The sequence below is a fragment of the Eretmochelys imbricata genome, chromosome 3 (genome assembly GCF_965152235.1).
Source record: "Eretmochelys imbricata isolate rEreImb1 chromosome 3, rEreImb1.hap1, whole genome shotgun sequence".
NCBI classification, from domain to species: domain Eukaryota; kingdom Metazoa; phylum Chordata; order Testudines; family Cheloniidae; genus Eretmochelys; species Eretmochelys imbricata.
In genome coordinates, this window is record NC_135574.1 from 87810590 (window position 1) to 87825448 (window position 14859).

General features: G+C 39.7%; 1 protein-coding gene across 3 annotated transcripts in view; it reads right to left on the bottom strand.

Annotated features, from left to right (window-relative positions):
* The window catches only part of HDAC2 (histone deacetylase 2), a 60602-nt gene that overhangs the window by 33514 nt on the left and 12229 nt on the right, over window positions 1-14859 (bottom strand). For 2 of the 3 annotated variants that reach the window (XM_077812968.1, XM_077812969.1), the window contains exons 2-6: window positions 8998-9110; window positions 8249-8366; window positions 6449-6523; window positions 5880-6018; window positions 1445-1586 (exon numbers count right to left, since the gene is read on the bottom strand). In XM_077812968.1, the coding sequence (XP_077669094.1) occupies window positions 1445-1586; window positions 5880-6018; window positions 6449-6523; window positions 8249-8366; window positions 8998-9110 (587 nt within the window). The remainder of the gene's footprint in view (window positions 1-1444; window positions 1587-5879; window positions 6019-6448; window positions 6524-8248; window positions 8367-8997; window positions 9111-14859) is intronic. The other variant, XM_077812967.1, reaches the window with a different exon arrangement.

Genomic DNA, 14859 nt, shown 5'->3' on the forward strand with positions numbered 1-14859 from the left:
GAGATGGACAATCAGCGCATTAGTGACTTAACATTTAACTATCAGTCTCCACAATATCCACTGTGAATCACCAACTCTTACTCCCAGCTCCACCCTGGGAATACTGGTGATGTTGCATCACATAACAAGATCTCCTGGAGGCATCGTAAAGGTGGCAAGAAAATAATGATGCCTACCTACCTTTCACAACAACATTTTGTGTAGTTCTGAAAACTTTTAAGAACTATTTTATGCCCTTTTGAAAGTTACAATTAACTCCTCAAACACAGCTGATGTCAGTGACACAGCACACACTGGGGTGTGAGCAAGAATCTGATCCATAACGAACCTACATATTAAAAAGTTTACAGCCAATAATATACTATAGTCTTACTACTGGAGGTATTCAGCATACATTTCTAGAGTTAAAATGGGACACCTTTTCAGATCACACACAATTGTAGAAACCACCTCTGCAAATGGAAGGGATTCTCCCATTAGCATAGGTAATCCTACCTCCCCGAGAGGTTGTAGCTAGGTCAACAGAAGAGTTAATGCTTGCATTTTTACAGTGTATACTTTACATTAGAAACAAGACAGAAATTCTTCTGTCGACCTAGCACTGTCTACATGGGGACATTGGTCGACTTAACTACACTACTCAAGGGTGTGGATTTTTCACATCCCTGACAGTTAAACAGACCTAATTTTCTAGGTTAGAACAAGTTTAGGTGGAAAAAAATAATCTATTCTAAGTAAGTGAACATGCAGAGCCAGGAGATCAGGTTCCTAATTCCAAATGTGCAATAGACTCTGTGACCTCTTGGGCAATACACAATCTCTGTGCCTGTGTTCTCTATCTGTATTTACCAACCTCACAGGAGTTGCAAGGCTTAATATGTTAATATATATGAAGAGTTTTGGTATCCTTAGATGAAGAGCACTATAAAAATGCAAAGCATTAACACTAAGCAACATGAGAAATATCTTCCAACACAGCTGGCATTTTTCATATGCACACAGTATTGTATTGTAAATATCCAAATTTTGATTGTTTGTGACAGATGAACCTTTTCCACATAAAAGAACATTATCTGCACAGAGCACCTATTTTTCCTACTGTATGTACATGGTTGAAAATGCAGAGGCCATCATCAAATACACATCTTTTTCCTAAAGAAGTGCCAAAGTCTAGTTTCAAATATAATTGACTTAAATCATCTCAACTATTTAGTAAGCAGCTTGTCCATTTCCGTGTGGGCTGAGTTAATTTGCTAAAAAAGATTTCCCAGGCGAATTCTGAAAATTTGTCAGGGAGCTGAGTACTCCACAGAATATGGCATTTCCCCCCCAAAATTTAATTATTGTGAGAATGAATGATCACCAAACACTAAAATGAACATTTGCAAGAAAAGAAGAAGTAAAAGCTAGTTTAATCAAGTCATAAATTCATGTTTGACCTTACCCTTAAGTCCCCTGTGCCAGGAAAATATTCACCATATTTATGGAATGATACTGTCATGACACGGTCCGTTGTATAAAATGCTTCTTCAACACCATCACCATGATGGATATCAATGTCAATGTATAACACTCTTTGGTGATATCTGGAAAAACCATATATATACACATGTGAAAAAAGGATGTAAGAGAAAGTGGCGTGATTTGAGTTGTCAGTGCTATGACATTCAGGAGTCAGTATGTAAATATAGTTAAGATTTTATTTCCTGTGCTATCTAACCAAAAACATGATAATAACTGAAGCTATCATATCCGTTCAAAGAAAATAAACGTAAAAACAAAGATCATTGATTCATTTCTTCAACACCAAAAGCATTCTACATTTAACCTCATTCTGTCACCCAGTAAGAATCTACATTTTGCAAGCCAATTCTCTTCTCACGTTCCTCCTCCCCCCCCCCCCCACCCAATCACCACCAATTTTGTGATAACTGGGCCTACAAATTTACCCAAATTGTGAGCTCAACTGTAAAGAGAGAATAAGTGTCACAATAACTGATAACAAATGTTAATGGGAAAAGGTGCAAAAGCAAGATGGAAAGACTGAATTAGTACAAACAAGAAAAAGCTTATTGATATAACTCAAGTATTGGTAGGCAAGAAAAGTGTGGAATCAGAAATCAGTGAACAAAAATTGGTATCTTGGAAACTAGGCTTAGTTGGTGAACAAAATAATGAGAGAACGCCCACTACTCTCTTCTGGAGTCCTCAAAAAGAGACTTTGGCTGGGGCAGGCTTTGAAGCATACTATTGTGACACTAACTGAGAAACGAGAGGCGAAGGACCAAGTTCCATCGTCATGGTTGCCTCCCCCACAATCTCCTGAGACCCTGGACCTCCTTTGGCATAATCCTGAGAAATGTCGTGATAACACTGGGATTGAGACAGGGACCCAGATGACATCACTACCTCCTGCTGAACCCTGACCACCACCTGGGATGGGAGACTGTCTCCTGCATGCTGTCCTTCCAGGTCCTTTTCCTTTCCCACCTTATTTCTTTTCTTTCTTATCCCTCTAATAAAAGTCTAGATTAGCTGGGCAAGATTATAATGTTGCAACACCACTGTAAACTTGTGACCAGAAAAAGGCAAATAAATGCAAAGCCCAAAAAACTTGATGCTAGCACAAATTTGCCACGGCTTGGAGTGGCTGATAAGATAGCGTGCCATGCCTGTGTTTTTCTAGCAGTGAGGTTGTACATAAAAAAGTCAACAACAGAGACAAAAACTGCATTTCCTTCTTTCCTGTTTTCCCCCCCCTCTCTCCTTTCGTATGCACTTGTCTTGGTTTGTCTTCTTTGGAAATGGGACTGGGCTTTAGCAGCAGCAACATATTTAATACCATCTAAGAGACTGTCAGACAAAAGTTTTTTTCTTTCTAAAATCTCTCCTGCTAAAAGGAAAGGGAACAAGGGATGTTGCTAAAATGAAAGTATGATGCTCTGTACCTCGGGGAAATACCTAGCACCCCCATGTTCATCCTTGTAAAATGATTGTGTGGCATCCAATGCAAAGTTTGTCATGTCGGGTGTCTTCGGAAGGCTCGTGATGTATTAAGCGTTGTTGTTATAGTGATGTTATAGGTTATAATTTCATGTATATAGCTGAAAATATATCCTCATGGCTTAAAGCAAGCAAGGACAAAAACTCTCCAGAAGCAGAGGGGCAGTTCACACTTCATCAGGCCATGGATGGGACAAACCCAGTCCAGCCTCACAGGAACAAAGGGCGCTGGCCTAGGCAGCAACAAAAGAATCTGTTAGACTCTTGAGAGAGTCACCCCCTTCCTTTGGTCAGTTTGGAACTGTGATGTGGTAATCCTCACCTGACTCTGAAGTGTATGGGGGATGGAGGGCGGCCCAAAGCCAAGAGGGAAGAAAGGACATGATAAGAGAGACACACATTTGCCATGCTCTTCCTCTCTCTTCCACCTACAGACACCACCACCACCAAGTGACTTAAGAGCTGATCAAAGGGGAGAGCCTGGCTGAAGAACAACCAGCCAGCCTGTGGTGAGAAACATCTAAGTTTGTAAGGGCACTGGAAATGTTAAGATCAGCTCAGAATGAGTTTTGCTTGTATTTCATTTGACCAAATCTGACCGGTTATGTTTTGACTTATAATCACTTAAAATTTATCTTTACAGTTCATAAATTTCTTTGTTTATTCTACCTGAAGCAGTGTGTTTGGTTTGCAGTGTGTCAGAGGCTCCCCTGAGGATAACAAGCCTGGTACATATCAATTTCTTTGTTACATTGAAAAACTCATATAAGCTTGCACCGTCCAGCGGGCATAACTGGACACTGCAAGACCGAGGTTCCTAGGGTTGTGTCTGGGACCGGAGATATTGGCTAGTGTCATTCAATCCAAGGAGCAGCTTACATGCCAAAGGCTGTGCGTGAACAGCCCAGTAAGGCTGGCTCCCAGAGTCAAGGATTGGAGTGACCTAACAGATCACCGGTCCAGATAACACCAGAGGGGAAAGTCACAGAAAGCCTTACTTAATGTTTTACATTTCAAATGCTTTAACTTTTTCCTTCTTTTCTGTATTTTTAATAGAAGGTTAAAATGATGTTTAATGGTGTATTTGCCATGATACTAAGCAGGCTAAGTCTCTGTATACCAAACTCTGAACCTTGCTTAACACTTTTTTAATGTTGGACAGTGACAGGGTCATATGGGTCACGTTAACATCTTGACTCTTTGGGCCCATATATTCCATCTAAATTAATACACTCATTTCCCCTTTTCCCTTACTTTTTTCTTTTTCTCCTCTGACCGAGAACTGCTCCAGCCCCTCCCTTTCCTTTTCATGGTCATAATCTGTTTTGTTCACTCTGTCAACCTCAGACATTTTCTTTCAGTCTCATTTTCCTTCAATAAGCATGGATTTTACAATAGAAAGCTTCCCTCTCATGGTGCATGTGCTAAAGGAATTGTCCAAGAACACTGTGCCAGTAAACGTAGAGAATTACTTTAGTTCAAAAAATACAGTTCCTGTGAACTCCTAATCTTGTAGTTTGTCTCCCTTTCCCTACATCCTCAAATATGAAGTGTTTATGCTTCCAAATGCATTTAACTTAATACATACAATATTACACAACGGAAACCTGTTTAAAACTACTCATGAAGTTTCAAATAATCTAATATTTCTCAATCCTTGGAGACAATTTTTTATAATATTGTTGTGGAATAATGTAAAATAGCAAGGTCTGAGAAGCTATATACTGAAGCTTCCTATGAATAAGCACAATGAAAAGTTTCCTTTCCTTATGGGTATAACGAACAAAACTACTTTGCTCAGTCACGAGCTGACGATTGGAACCCTGGTTATTGCTGAGGCAGGAATGCAGGGCTCATGTCCTGGGTGCATGTGAAGGATTCAGTAGAGTGGGAGGTTTGGATATTGACAGATTCTTCTCTTTGCATTCTCCTTAATTTTTTTAAACACTCTTTTACTGTGTTCTCACAGATTACGGCTTTCCCTTTCCATCTCAACTTGATGTGCCTGGCAGACTGTCTCTTTCTCCAACTCAGAGGGCCCCAATCAAATACCTAGAGGTTAACTTTCCTAAAAGATGTTGTTTACATTTTAATTAAAGGGACAGAGTCAACTTAAAAATATATCTATATACTTCCATCTGAAAATTCTGCACTTAGTGTTGTTACAAATAACCCCAAATGCTACTGGTAATCAAAAGGTAATTTTATCTGTTTTTCCTTTTTTTCCAGTCTATTTGTATGTCGAACAGCACTCTGCGTAGTCACTTTCATTGTTTTGCTAATGGTCACTTAATCCCCTACAGCAGTAATGTAACTGTGTGATCTTCTCCAAGAGAGTGCCCACCAATAACAGCAGCAGCAAAGCTGGAACCAAAGAGGAAGCAGGCAGCTGCGCAGACAGAGAGAAATCAAGGATCGGGGAGGGGGAGGGGCCTGATTATGTGTAGTGGTGTTTCCCTCATGCTCCTACAAAAGACCCTTATTTTAAAAAGGAGCATGGAAGAACCACCTCATATTTTTAAAGATTTTTTTTTAAATCTCAGGAAATATGTTTGAGTAGGAAAATTGTATTTTTTAAAATATGGTCAACTTCAAACTGAGAAAGTCACTTTACAGGAGAAGGTAGGTGTCCCTGTAAGCTTAGTACCTCTAAATTAAGCCTTGCTTAAACTTTTAATTTTCCTTGCTTGTATGTGATTTAGTATGGATTTCGTGTTGTAACTCTAAATGGGGACAGATTTTTTATTCATATTGTGGTGGTTCAATGTATCTGATGAAAATTCAAGCCACCTTGATTACTGTGCATTTCTTAGTCACCTTTAAACATTTTAACACCCAGGTTTTCTGACATCTTTAGATCACAAGGGTAAACTTACTTCAGCAGCTCTAGGATAGCAAGCACAATATCATTGACGTAACAGAAACCAGATGCCTCTGACTTCTTAGCATGATGGAGTCCTCCAGCCCAATTAACAGCCATGTCAGTCTGTTGTCTATTTAATTTTACTGCCCCAGCTAAAATCATTAAGAAAAGAAGTTAAGTGTCTTTGAAAGTATTGGAAGAAAAACTGATAACATTTCTTGTAACAAGATTACCTCTTTATGCCACTTTTTTCAAGTCTATCTTGGACTTGCAGTTTTTAAAAAATTTAAATTACCACCATATTTGGTATTAAACAATCTGTGTGAAGCATCAAATCTGTCAGCCACACAAAGCCACATAGCACACATTACTACGATCAAGCGCTCGAAAACTTGTCTCTCTCATCAACAGGCTATGGTCCAATAAAATATATTACTTCATCCACCTGGTCTTGCCACTATCCTGGGACCGACATGGCTAGAACAATGCTGCTTATGACTAGTAAAGCATTGTACTGATTGGTTTTAATTGCTACTGTCATATTAATATCTTTAAAAAAAATTAAGTCCACCATATACCTACCAACAGAGCCTCCTGTTGACAGCTGGCAGAACTCAAACAGTCCATCAAACACAGGACAATCTTCTCCAACATTAACTGTGTAAGAAAAAGTGTTGTTAGTTTTCAAGTGCATAGTCCTAATATGTGCACAGGTATTACAAACATATGTTACTCAAAACACTCAAATGTAACCAGTAGTATGGTTATAGTTCAAGTTCAGCTGACATTTTCATTGCATTCCATGTTTTTGGCAATTTAGTGATTCAACTGTTCAAAGTTACATTGTACTGAAACTTGACATTTTCAGCATATAGATATACGTTTAGGGACCATAGGTGCTTGTAGATGAATGAACCTGAACTGTTGCTTAAGGTATTTAAAATTTTCCACACAAGTCAGACGGAGTAATCTTTTTTACGACTAGGAAGAGCTTTGACTAAATATATGTACAATTACAACAGTTTTGCAATCCAATGTAATATACCCTCTTTGCACAGAATCATAAATGACACCTTCAAATATTGTAGTTTATTTTTTGAACAATTTTATAGGCACTTATGTGATGTGCCTATTATTTCCCTCAAATTAATTCTTAATCTTAGCTAACTTCCCTCCAGCTAATAAAGGCCAATTCTAATAGTCAGCTCACTCTTCTTTTCACCCAGTACCTTTTTCTTTTCCCACTCATTTCTGTGATGCTTCTTCGAAGGCAGGGGAAGTAACACTTCTCTATTCCAGTGGTTCTCAAACTCTTTTTTCCCCCACAGACCACTTGAAAATTGCTGAGGGTCTTGGTGGACCACTTAATGATCTTTTCAAATGTTGTTTGTACTGTTAGCTAACTATTGTAAAACACTTTGGATAAAAGCGCTATATATTAAAAAAACCCTTAATAATAAACTAGGTTTTTTTGTTCTACAAATAAAAGCACACAACTCATATTTTAGTATCACTAGTCTTACCTTTGTTGCGATGGATGTTCCCTCTCTCCCAGGCCACAGCAGCCCCTGAGCTGGGGCTGGGAAGGAGGGGGATCTCTCCCTCTCTCCCCTGCCACAGCAGCCACAGAGCTGAGGCTGGGAAAGCGGTCAGTCTCTCCCCGGCAGCCACAGCCCTGGAGCTGGGGAAAGTCGCCTCTTTCTCTGGCCGCCGCAGCCCTGCATGTCCCAAATTCCTCCCCCCGCCCCGTTCTCACCCCACTGCCCCCTTCCACCTACCCCCTAATCCCCCCAAGGCCACCACCTCACCTTACATGTGCATCTTCTCCAGTGTCCAGGCACCTAATTAGTGGAGCCACACCTGCGCGGCTCCACTAATTAGATAGGCGGCCCTTCATTCTCTTGTGTGCAGCCACCCAGGTGTGCACTTTAGAGGCAACTATCCGCAGGCTACCTGAATGGAGCTCATGGACCATAGTTTGAGAACCTCTGCTCTATTTATAAAGCTCTTATCTTAGAATGTGTTTTAATTTTTACAAGCAACTAAGAACCAACAACTGTTAGAAGTGAAATTTGACCAAGTACAATGGACCTACACATAGCACTTACCTCCCACTTAAGTTCTCAGAATGGGGTGTATTGTATTGGGGACAATTTGACCCCATACTAATAACTGTATACTCGAAGAGCATTTGGTGTTCTGAGTAGTCTTGAGACAAAAACTAGAAGCTCTTTATAGAGTGACGTAAAGGAGAAACAATGCCATGAACCCATTGTTAAATATTTAGACAACCAATGCATGTTCACACTTTATATATATGAAGTACTTAACAATCCAGTACATGAATAAATAATGTAGACTTAGTCCAATTTGGAGACTTACATCTCTGCATCTGCTTGCTATATTCAGACATATTGTCTGGCCTTATTGATCGAAGAAATTTGATGTATTCGTCACTGTGGTACTTGGTCATTTCTTCAGCTGTAGCTTTATGGGGTCGCTGTAAACAAGAAAGTAAAATTAATTTTACTCTAACAAAAAATAATATTGCAACAAATGTTAGTTTTTAACAAATCAGATTAAATCAGAGACAAAATTCATGCAACCAATCTGAACTACCTTAAAGGTATTATAAACAGACACTGGAAAAACTCTGTACCCTAAGCATATATGGATAGAGAGTAAAAGTAGCTACAACTCCATTAATAAAATTTAACATGCAAAATATTTTTATAGTGCAGCCTCCATTATGTTTTGCCAATTGTGCTGACATAATTAATGATGGCAGAAATATTATATATTACCGTGAAACAAAAATGTTAAAAAAAACCCAAAACAAAAAAAACCTACCCACCCTCCCCACAGGGGCCTAACCCTGCTTTTCTGCCACATATGGGTAGCAAGCAGTGGCTCCTGTGTAAGTTGAAAAGTTCTGCTTCATTTTAAGTTGTCAAAGACTGGGGGGAAAGAACGAAGATTAATTAATGTTTCCCAAATAGAAGAGGAAAATATCAGCTTCTAGAAATAATTCCTCACATGTAATGGGGGGGGGGAAAAAAAGGTTTAAAATTGCTGTATCTTTTAAAAGTAATTTAAACATTTTCAGTGTCCAGACTGCTGCTTATACTCACATAAATTTCCATTTTTCTGTACAAGCCATAATTTAGCAACAAGTTGTGAGTCATACGGATCCTATGGGGTTTCATGGGATGGCCCTGCCCATAATAATAGTTTCCAATATCACCTATAAATGATAAACAATTATATTTAATATTATAAGATATAACTTTTCACAGCTTTCCCATCCCCCATATTTATTTGTTAATTATTTCTTCTAGTTGCAGACCTGCATACAGGGATAGATATAAAAGGGTTATTTTTTAAAATTTCTCCAGCCAGGTTTGGGAGGAGTCACTGTTTATGAGGTGTGATCAGGATCTTTAATTATATTGTCAAAACTATTGTTTAACACAGAGGTTTCACAGCATGACATGCAGAACAGCTGGGCAGCCACATGATGTTACTGGGTCCACTGGGGGGCACCAGAAAATGGATATGGAGCTTTCATCAGGGGCATTGTTCCATAAAAGGGTCTGCCTCCTCCCAGAAGCAGCCACTCCCAAAGCAACTGCCAAGGAAACCCATCAAAGGCAGCTGCCACTTGAGAGACCCACCACCTCTCCAAATAGGCTTCTATGGTGGCAACTATCTAGTAGCTACTCGTGCTGTCAAAGAAACTGCTAGTGAATAGACCACCACCAATACTGCCAAGGCCAGCAGCCAGAGGAACCCTCAGAGAACCAGCCATTGGAGGCAGTCAAAGGCAACCAGGTAGATAAAAATCAGATTTTTGGGGGGGGTGGGGGGGGGGGGAGGGGGAAGGGGCCGACATTTTTTATTCTGTTTAAATTATTTTAAGTTTTTCTTTAAAAAATAAGCCTGCTTAAATTTAAATCTGAATTTAATACAAAATATATTAAGGCTTTATCATATAATCCCTTAAACCATCTAAATAAAAAAATAAACATACTGAATCCACAAGCCTATCAAAAACTTTTGAGTTAAAGGTTGCTTTTCTATATAAAGAAGGAATCAGGGGAAACTAACTTTTGAGCTCAAGCTTTATAAATATGGCATAATAGGCCATGTACTGTATTAAGGGCTTGTTATGTTTAATAACATTTCTATGTTGTTTTGTGTGTTTAACTGAATTCCAGTTAACATCCAATGCAGCTTGACACAAATTATGAGCAAAAAATTATTTCATAAACAAGCAATACATCATTCACCATGTTCTAGCATACTAAAATGTACAATTAATATGAATCTGAAAATATTAAAGATATATAATTGCTTAAATAAATGTATATTGCAGTAGTGTACCCTCTTGGGTAGCAAAAAGATGTACCAAAATCTAGTGTAAAGGCTCTATTTCGCTGTAAATGAACATGTTTTAATGGTCATACCAATCAATAAGAACATACATTTCTTTAGACAATACTGAAAAACAAATGGAAAAGTTGATTAAAATCAATTACTTAAATCTAGGATTTCTACTTGGTGATTTAAATCAATCCACCCCAAAAAGAACCAAGGAAACTACTTCAGAAGCAGAAGGAGAAAGGAAGCTGGAGCCAGAAACCCTCAAGTGACAGAGGTGTGTCGGGAGAGAAGGTGGCTACAGCTGGGGACTGAAGCAGAATGGGAAGAAACTAACAGGCCTAAACGGAGGAATAAGATAACGGGAGACAGAAAACCTTGAAGAGGACTAAGAAGTGGACTCCACTGGTGATTTAGTCTACCTATTATGACAGGTTTCAGAGTAACAGCCGTGTTAGTCTGTATTTGCAAAAAGAAAAGGAGTACTTGTGGCACCTTAGAGACTAACCAATTTATTTGAGCATAAGCTTTCATGAGCTACGGCTCATCCAATGAAGTGAGCTGTAGCTCACGAAAGCTTATGCTCAAATAAATTGGTTAGTCTCTAAGGTGCCACAAGTACTCCTTTTCTTCTTCCTATTATGTTACTGTCTGAAACAAGAAGGGAGGTGGATCTAAAAGGCACCTTTTTAATTGCCAGATGACTCGCAGTTCCTGAGAACTCCAAATTTAAGCTTTGTTAAAGTTGTTTTCTTTTCAACCAAGCTTCTTGCTAGCAGAAGGCAATAAACCTGACAGTTCTGCAGTAACTAATTTTCTGTATAACCTATTTTTGTTTCATGTTTTCTAGAATATTTTTGCCCGGTCCATTGTGTAAAATAAATGCAATGCCTATAACCTTAGATTCCATTTTATTTTGAGGCTTTTGATTCTCAGTGACAGAATATATTACCAGCAGGAGAGTGAGTTTGTGTGTGGGGGGGGGTGGAGGGTGAGAAAACCTGGGTTTGTGCTGGAAATGGCCCAACTTGATGATCACTTTAGATAAGCTATTACCAGCAGGACAGTGGGGTGGGAGGAGGTATTGTTTCATGATCTCTGTGTGTGTATATAATGTCTGCTGCAGTTTCCACGGTATGCATCCGATGAAGTGAGCTGTAGCTCACGAACGCTCATGCTCAAATAAATTGGTTAGTCTCTAAGGTGCCACAAGTACTCCTTTTCTTTTTGCGAATACAGACTAACACGGCTGTTACTCTGAAACAGAACATAGAGCAAATGTTACAAATGTTATAAACTAGTTTTGATCTAATTTATTCAGTCCTTATGTCTAGGGAGTCCCTTTGTCAAATATTTAAGACAACCTTAAGTGAATAGCCTTAGGGTGCCAATTAGAAGTTTCAGAGTGCATCCTAAAAATCATTCCTGAAAAGACAAGAGATAGAGGTATTTGGGAAAAAAAGTTGGTCACAAAGTGCCCATTAGGATGCATATTTTACATATGGTTTGTTTCATTCAGAAACATTCCCCTGCACATTGCTCATTTTTTCAGAATCTTATTTCTTTAAAAAAAAGTAAAATGAATGTTTTTATTCTCTCTAATTAATGTCTTATTTCATCTTCAGAATCAAGCTTCCTTTAGACTTCTCAGCTGTACAAACTTTCGCCTTAATATTAGCAGCTCACTGACTGGATAGGACTACCCTTTGTGTTACCACCTTCCTTTATTTCAATACACAGATCAGCTTTTGACAATATAAGCATACTATTTCTACTCAGGCAACTAGGGCATTACATAAAATTAACAGAGTTTTTACTCAAGTTTAGTGGATAAAGAAAAGTTACATAATCTCTTTAGTCCTTAAGAGAATTATCTATCTAGATCGTTATATGAAGGTCACTACCTTCGTTCTGACAGCATATCAGACTAACACTGGACAGAGGTTAAGATTAGTAATTTTCCCACTTTCATATTTCACAGGCCACTTTGTAAGAAAGAATCCCATGGACCCGTCTCCCCTCTCAAAACTTTCTGTACTGTGGACCATCGATTCGTCGACCATTTTTAGACCACTGACTAATGATAATTCAAATGTAATGGTTATTAGTAGGCACTCTATTACGTGTATTTTTAGTTCATATTTTGTCATTTAGCACAAAAAAAGTATGCCACTTCATTATCAGGGACAAGAAACCTATTTGACGGTCCACAGGCATTTTTTTTTTTTTTTTTGGCAACAGTAGGTGAAGACTGGGTGGAAAACTATTCACACTTAACCTGAAAAGAGTTGGCTTGTCTCTTGTGAAACTGTTGCCAGTTGTGAACCTTAGAAAGTAACCAGTAGGAGCAACTGCAAAAGCAATAACAATCCACAGTGGAGAATAGCTTGCTTCCAATGGCAGTTTGAGCACTTGCAGACTACAGACCATGGCAGGGCATAGAGAAAATTCTAATCTTGGACGTAACTGCATTATAAACCATATATTGCATACCAGGTGACAGCCAAGACTTTGAATTTTTACCAAAGAGAAGAGCCACTGCAACTATGGAGTACCAAAATAACAAGCTCTGACTAACCCACTAAGGCACGTTCTGTGCCAGGTCAGTGCTCCAGCCAGCCCCCAGGTAAAGAACACCCCCACAGTTGATAGGTTACAAACTCAGATATTATTGTGGCTAGGTCCGTATTGGAGACAGGAATAGTTTTCAGGAAATTGTACCAAACTGGCATTACTTTCTTGGTGTCCATGAGCAAAGATGAATAGAGTAAAAACCTCAGATTAAACTAACTTGAGCAGACAAGCATTTTAATGAGCCAAATTTATCTACTCTGAAAAAAGTGCATCATTTCGGTTTTACTCTGATATAGCTTGACTCAGATTGTTTTTGCTCAAGTCCTAATATTCTAATATTAAAGACCCAACCCAACACTCTGAAATCAATAGAAAGACTCACTGACTTCTGCGGGAGTTGGCTCAACCCATAAGGGTACATTCTACACTACAATAAAAGACTGGCAGAATGGCCAGGGCTATCCTGGGTCAGCTGACTTGGGCTCATGGGCTTTGACTACAGGGCCATAAAACTGCAGTGTAGATGTTCAAGCTTCGGCTGGAGCCTGGGGTCTGAGATCTTGAAAGAGGGAAGGGTCCCACAGCCCAGACTCTAGTCTGAGCACGACCATCTACACAGCAATTTTATAGTCCCATGAGCCTGAATCAACTGACCCCGGCTCTGAGACTCCATGCTACAGGTTTTTGATTGCAATGTAGGCATACATTAAGTGAACAAGAATCTATTCTGTCTGGGCCTGATGAAGAGGGCACTCTAACCTTGTCTACATTTGCGGTGGTGTGTAGGATACACATATTTACATGTGGCAGTGAAAGGCTCCAGCAGCTTGGAGGCAGCAGGGAAAGACACTGGCAGCTCAATGAAGTCTTTCACTGCAATAAGGAAAGGCTCTGGCAGGGGGAGGCAGCAGAACACTACACTATTAAAAATAGCAGTGTAGACACTATTTGTGCAGGTAGAGAGTCATGTAGGACATATACCCTAGGGTTCAAGCATGTAGAGCACTCTACTTGATTAAGTTATGTCTCATTGTCTACACTGATATTTATACATGAACTAACTGAGCGTGCACTGTCTGTACTCTACATGCCACTGTATGTGTTGATGTACATACAGACAAGTACACAGATATTGGGATGGCTAGGTGAACTGCCTAAGTGTGTTACTACCATATTGACCACACAACCATGTACCATAGGATTACGCTAGCAAGAGCCCCCAGGGAAAACAAACAGTTGCACATCACAACCCTATAGGTCGGTGATCGGCAAACTTTGGCACACGGCCCATCAGGGAAATCCTCTGGCAGGCCGTGAGGGTTTGCTTACCTGCAGTGTCCGGTGGTTCGGCCGATCGCAGCTCCCACTGGCCGTGGTTCACCGTTCCAGGCCAATGGGGGCTGTGAGAAGCAGCGTGGGCTGAGGGATGTGCTGGCTGCCGCTTCCCGTAGCCCCCACTGGTCTGGAACGGTGAACCGTGGCCAGTGGGAGCTGTAATCGGCCGAACCTGCGGATGCTGCAGGTAAACAAACCGCCCCGGCCCGCCAGTGTATTTCCCTGATGGGCCGCGTGCCAACGGTGCCGATCCCTGCTATAGGTTGTCTGAGAAGACTGAACACAATCAACTTAAAGTAAACCATTCCACTTATACTAGGTCCTACAACTAAGCAGCATATCATAATTAGTGTCAAAGTCTACCAATAACAATGTAATATGATTTTAATAAAAAGTTAGTAACTATAATTATTCCAATGGTAAGAGATCAACCACTGCAATGATATCCAGGCCTGAAGCTTGACTGGGTTATAAGATACTTTAGACAGTAATATGTTGCCGGAGTTGGCTAACACACCTTACCAAATGTTACCATATTTGGTAATTAGGCAAGTGTGCTCCAGAGCAATATATGCTGCCGAAAGTATAGGTGGAAGACCCACGCTGGTAAGCATTTAGTTTTATGAAACTACTGCTGAACCACTAAACCATAAGGCTTTGCGCCAGGAATACAGTCTGGTACTTAAGGAGCCAAATAATTGCAC